Below are 6137 nucleotides of genomic sequence, written 5' to 3'. Positions count from 1 at the left end.
TTGGCCGGCCGTGGATCTGCATCGGGTCTGCCTCCCCACAGAGAGCAGGGCAAACTCCACAGGAATGGGCATTCTTGATCCTAAGCACAAGCCCTGCCCATCCCCACCCTGCAGCAGACACGCCTCCCAAGGCCTTCAAAGCCTCATTACTGCTTTCACTGAAGACCTCATAGAGTCTACAGAACCTATGGGACTCTCCAAGTGCAAGTTAGGACGTTTTCTTCATTTCCCCTGAAGAGAGGCCCTTGGGATATTAGGCCATGCCTGGGATCTGCTCAAGTTATTGGGGGCAGAGGCTCCAGTTGCTTCCCCTTTTCCCCCCTCCCCACCAAATGCTGGAAATCCCCTGAGTAATGAGATCGCTGACCAGGGCCAAGACCAAGGTTGAGGGAGGGGGAGGGAGATGTTCTTAAGCCTGAATCAGCCTAGAGGTAGTGGGGGGTGGGGTGGGGAGGCAGCACTTCTCAGGCCCCCCCCCTCCCCCCCTCTGACTCACTCTGTGGCAGTGTTCTGGATCTAGAATGGAAAAAAGTCCTTGATTTGTTGTCTGAATACGGGCTCTGCAGCTTGCCATCTGCAGGGGCTCATGTAAAAAGGCGCACAGGAATTGGAGGCAAGGCCCTGGGTTCAAATCCTTTTTCGGGAGGTTGGGGGGCGGGGCAATGAGGGTTAAGTGACTTGCCCAGGGTCACACAGCTAGTAAGTGTCAAGTGTCTGAGGCCGGATTTGAACTCAGGTCCTCCTGAATCCAGGGCCGATGCTTATCCACTGTGCCACCTAGCTCCCGCCTTGGGTTCAAATCCTACCTGTGCCACTCAGTTGCTTTGGGCAAATTGCTTCTGGGGGGGCACTGTTTTCCCCTCTGTAAAATGAAGGGGTTAATTTCTAAGGTTCCATCTCACATTAAGTCCCAGGATCTTATGCTGGGTAGAGACTGTGGGGAGCTGAGAGCCCTGCCCCCGGGGGAGTCTTGGCTTCTGGGTCTGGCACGAGAGACTAAGAAGTTTCAAATGACATTTCAGGACACACGCTGGGTGTGTCCCTGGATGTTAGGATCCAGGATTTCTCCTCCCCTCCCTGCATGTACAAACCTGCTGTGTTCCTCAAGCTGCCTGGTCCTCAGAACCTTCTCTGTGGCTCCTGGTGGGAGCTTCCCTCCTCCTCCAGTGGCTCCGACCCTGCCCATGGACACCCTCTGGCACTACCAGTTCCGCCTTATCCTTCTGGGCGATTCCACAGTGGGCAAGTCCTCTCTGCTGCGACGTTACACGGAGGGTGTCTTTGTGGACTGTCTAGACCAGACGGTGGGGGTTGATTTCTCCGTCCACTTTGTGGAAGTGGAACCTGGGGTCCAGGTGAAGCTACAGTTCTGGGACACGGCTGGCCAGGAGCGATTCAGGTGACTGCGTCCTAGGAGGGGCTTAGGCTACACTTCCTGTTGTTCTGCCTTTCTATGACCTTGGACAAGTCTCTCCCCTTGTGCACAGAATCGAGGGGCTGATGTTCAATGGTCTTCTGGATCCCTTCTAGGTCCAAAATTCTAGGAATTCCGAATACTCGTGGGCTAGGGTAGTGTAAGAGGCTGGACAGCTCCTGGGGCAGAAGCCAGATGGGCCTAGGAAGTGGGGTTAGAGAATGAGGGTAAGGAGGTGTAACAGCACAGTAGGCCAGGAGAAGTCGATTGATAGTGGAACCCAGAGAAGAGGCCCTGGAGGCCTATAGAGCAGCCTCTCAGCCTGATCCTGGTTCCCAGGTCTCCACAGGCCCCCCCACACCCTGGGCCCCTGCTCCCTGGGGTCTCTGCAGGGCTGGGCCTCTCTATCATCTCCTCTCTGCCCATTTTCATTCCTTTGCCAGCTATAGAGAGGAAATTGTGAGGTGTAGAAGGGTACACGGCGGGGGATCCGATCATTGCTTCTTAAAGGTAGGGGCTGGAGGGGAAGCCTTTAGCCAGGAACACAGGCAGGGTGGTTGGGAGACCTGGGGCCCAAGTGTATCTGGGATTAATGACTCTACTCCGGCTGCCCTTGGGGCTTGACAACTCTCCTTATTTCCTTTTAACCCTCTGCCTGCCCAGGGCAGGGAACTAACTAATTACTTAGAGTACCTTCAGTGTGGCTGGATAATATCAAACTTTTTTTTTTTGCCTTCTCTCTCTCTCTCCCCCTCCCTCCCACAGTGCCTAGAACAGTGCTAGGCACTCAAATGCTTTTGGTCCCCCTCTACTACCCATAGAATGCCCCATTCTTTTCCTCCAAACTTTCTCTTACCACCAACACTAGAGATCAGCATCCTGGGCAGGGGGTTGAGGGTGGGGGAGGGAGAAACAGCACTGGCAAACCAAGAGTCAGAAAGACCTGAGTTTGAATCCTGTCTGAAACTTAGGATCATAGATTTAGAATTGGAAGAGACTTCTGAGGCCATCTATCAATTGATCAATCAATCAACGTTTATTAAGCACCTACTAGGCAGCCCACACTATGTTAAGCACTGGGAACACACACAAAAACGTCAAAAGACAGTCCCTGCCCTCAAGGAGCTTACAATCTAATGCAAGATGCAAATATGTGTGTGTGGGGGGCAGCTAGGTGGCGCAGTGGATAGAGCACTGGCCCTGGATTCAAGAGGACCTGAGTTCAAATCCGGCCTCAGACACTTAACACTGACTAGCTGTGTGACCCTGGGCAAGTCACTTAACCCCAATTGCCTCACCAAAAAAAAAAAATGTGTGTGAGACACTGTATACAGGATAAACAAAGGAAAGGCACTGGAATTAAGAGGGGTTGGGGGGGGCGCAGCTAGGTGGCGCAGTGGATGAGCACTGGCCCTGGATTCAGGAGGACCTGAGTTCAAATCTGACCTCAGACACTGAACACTGACTAGCTGTGTGACCCTGGGCAAGTCACTTAACCCCAATAGCCTCACACCAAAAAACAAAAAAAAACAAAAAGAGGGGTTGGGGTGACACTAGCTGTGTGACCCTGGGCAAGTTACTTAACCCTCGTTGCCTTGTAAAAAACAAACAAAAAAACCCCAAAACAAACAAGAGGGGTTAGAGAAGGCTTCCTGGGGAAAACGAGATTTTAGTTAGGACTTAAAGGAAACCAGGAAGGGCAGTAGGTGCGAATAAGTGTGTGTGGGGGGGTATTCCAGAAATGGGGGACGGCCAAAGAGGATGCCCTGAATCAAGATATGGATAATTTTATTTAGTCTGACACACCCATTTCACAGATCTGAAAACTCAGGCCCAGGAAGTTGTGACTTGCCCAAGGTCACACAATGAAGCAACATTTGAACCCAGGTCTTCTGATTTCAGAGCCACTACTCTTTCCACCACACAACTCTGTCTCCTTACTAAATGTGTCACCCATGTCAAGTCACTTAATGGCTCAGAGCCTTGGTTTCCCCATAAGTAAAAAGGGAATAAAAAGCACCAAACCTCATGAGGTTATTGCAAAGGCCGAAATGTGATTAAATATAAAGCATTATATAAATGTCAATTGTTGTGTTATTTTGTCTTAAGGCCTGTGAGGTAGGGAAAATGTGATCACACCAATTTGAAAGATGAGAAATTTGGAGCACAAGAGGTAAGGTGACTTGCAGAGGCTGGGGAGGAGGTCCCTTGATTCCCCTTGCCTTCATGACACATTCCCCGCACCCTTCCTTTAATGCAGAGAAGTGACTGCGTTTCTTTCCGGTGATGAAGGTCAGTGACTCGGTCCTACTACCGGAACTCAGCAGGTGGCCTGCTGCTGTTTGATGTCGCCAACCGAGCATCCTTTGAGAACATTCCCAAATGGCACCAGGAGGCCATGGAGAAAGTGAAACCCTTTGACATCATCTTCCTAGTGGTGGGGCACAAGAGTGACCTGGTGGCCGAGAGACAAGTCAGTCCTGAGGAAGGAGAGAACTTGGCCTCCTCGTTGGGGGCCCGCTATGTGGAGACCTCAGCCAAAAGTGATAGCAATGTGGCCTTGGCCATCCAGCTGCTCACCCATGACATCTATGAGGCTGTGAAGAAGGGGACAATGGGCCCAAGCACAGAGTGGGATGGGGTGAAGAGTCGGGTACCATCCTGCCCTGGGAGGCAAGAAACAAAGGACAGAGGTATGGAAGAGTGGAAGTGTCCATGCTGGTGACTCACTGAACGTCACACCAGGTGACAGCTGCTATCTCCAACCTTCTACATGCACAAAACATGGTGCCTTTCCTTTTCTTGAGGGGAAGGTCTATTTCCTTCCTTTCTCCCTCCCTTCTTTTCTGAATCCTTCCTCATCTTCCCTCTTTTCTTCCCTCCCTCCTTTCTTTCTGTGCACATAGCACTTAAAAAATGCTTCATGACTGATTGATTTCCAACCCATTCTCAGTTGCCTGGTGGTTGATTTATCTGTTCCCAAGGTGACTTTCCAAAAATATTTACATTTCCCACAACTTTGAGTAGTCAACCGTACCAAAGGGCACCATGGAATCAAATCAATAGCTACTCACCAGCTTCATGTTCCTGGATGTTCACTTCCCAGCCTTTGTTTTCCTCATATTTAATTTAGTTTAATAACTAATATTAATAAAGTAGGTTAATACCTACTCCTCTCACAATGAGGATATGTAACTTCTTGTAAAAGTGATTGGGGGGCGGCTAGGTGGCGCAGTGGATAAGCACCGGCCTTGGATTCAGGAGTACCTGGGTTCAGATCCGGTGTCAGACACTTGACAATTACTAGCTGTGTGACCCTGGGCAAGTCACTTAACCCACATTGTCCCGCCAAAAAACAAAAAAACAAAACAAAACAAAAAACAAAACAAAAAAAAGTGATTGGACATATTAGGTTTCTTGTTCTTTGCTCACTGGCCCTAGTCTTCACTACTGGTTTTCATGCTTTGGTTTTACCTTCCTGATTTCCCTTCCTATTAGCCATAAGGAATGACATAATGAGAGCTCCTATAGAAAATAAGTGGTCACAGAAAATTTCTTCTAGTAATAATTCTGTATGATTTGAAGTAAAATTTCCCCTTATTCTAAGAAAGGTCTTGCCTCTGTTTTTTTTCAGCATCTACCTCAAGTAGGAGGTGGAGTGAATAACTGACAGTACATGTTGAAGCGGACACAGCCGGAGCGTGGCTTAACACATATGGCACAGGGTCAGACAGCTTCTTTGTTACTCTGTTCTCTGGTACCATAAGGCAGGTTCTAACCCTTAATCAGCCCAGACTCCTAGGCCCATCCCCATTCAGATGAAGCAGTGATCTCAAAGGAGGTAAGGAACGAAGATAGTCTTAGATAAACCCAGTTTCTTGGATTTTTCCAGCCTTGGTCATCTTCATCGTGGCAGGTTCCAATCTTGACTCTTTCAGCTCCATACCCCTGGATTTATTAGGTTTCTTGGTCTTTGCTCACTGGTCCTAGTCTATTAAGACTAGTTTTTAGACTTCAGTCTCATCTGCTCACTCAGGATACGGAACTCCTTTGACAGCAACCTAAGAAATTTATGATGCTAATTTGAAACATTTGGGGGTTTTCCATTCCCCAGTTCCCAACTCTGGTGAGGGGTAGGGCTTTGCCTCTGGATCTGGTAACTTCAAACTGCTAACCTGGAATCTTCCCTTTGGATCATAGTTCCTTCAACATAAACTAATTTCTGGAGGAATGAACAGAGCTGGGGTGGGGTGTAAACATCTGTGGTGGAAGAAGCTGCCATACAGAGCTCTCCCCGAGGAAAGGACAAAGGCCCAGGGATCCATCAATTCCAGAGTGGTCATGTGTCTGGACTGACCAGCCTTTCCCAAGCTGCCCGTCATCTCTCTAGGCAGAGGTGAATAGTGAGCTGCTAGTATGTCTGATTCTTTTGGTGGGGGTGGAGAGGAAGGGGAGGATGGGGATGGTGGCCTTTGGCCTATATTACTGCAAAGGGAATTCACTAAGGGACAGGCTGCTTCTGCCCAATTTCCTTTGGAGTAACTGGGCTAAACCCATCATCAAGGTCCCACCGGTGATCAGCCTGGCTTTTGGACAGAATCCCGAAGAACTCCAGAAGGGGGCGCCGAGATCTCCAGTCGTAAATGCAATTCAATGAACAACACTGCCCTCTACTGTCTCACAGAGTTATCTCCCCACTATCGCCTCACCCCTTCACTCCTTT

At 49.3% G+C, this 6137-nt stretch overlaps 1 protein-coding gene across 1 annotated transcript; it reads left to right on the top strand.

Annotated features, from left to right (window-relative positions):
• Positions 1-1169: 1169 nt before the first annotated feature.
• Positions 1170-4139, top strand: LOC122745338 (ras-related protein Rab-39B-like). Its single transcript, XM_043990579.1, has 2 exons — positions 1170-1399; positions 3707-4139. Exons 1-2 carry the CDS (start codon positions 1185-1187, stop codon positions 4137-4139), a joined length of 648 nt encoding a protein of 215 aa, XP_043846514.1. The 5' UTR covers positions 1170-1184.
• The last annotated feature ends 1998 nt before the right edge of the window (positions 4140-6137 follow it).

Source organism: Dromiciops gliroides, chromosome 3 (assembly GCF_019393635.1).
Source record: "Dromiciops gliroides isolate mDroGli1 chromosome 3, mDroGli1.pri, whole genome shotgun sequence".
Taxonomy (NCBI): Eukaryota; Metazoa; Chordata; class Mammalia; order Microbiotheria; family Microbiotheriidae; genus Dromiciops; species Dromiciops gliroides.
This window is presented reverse-complemented; position numbering and strand designations above follow the sequence as displayed.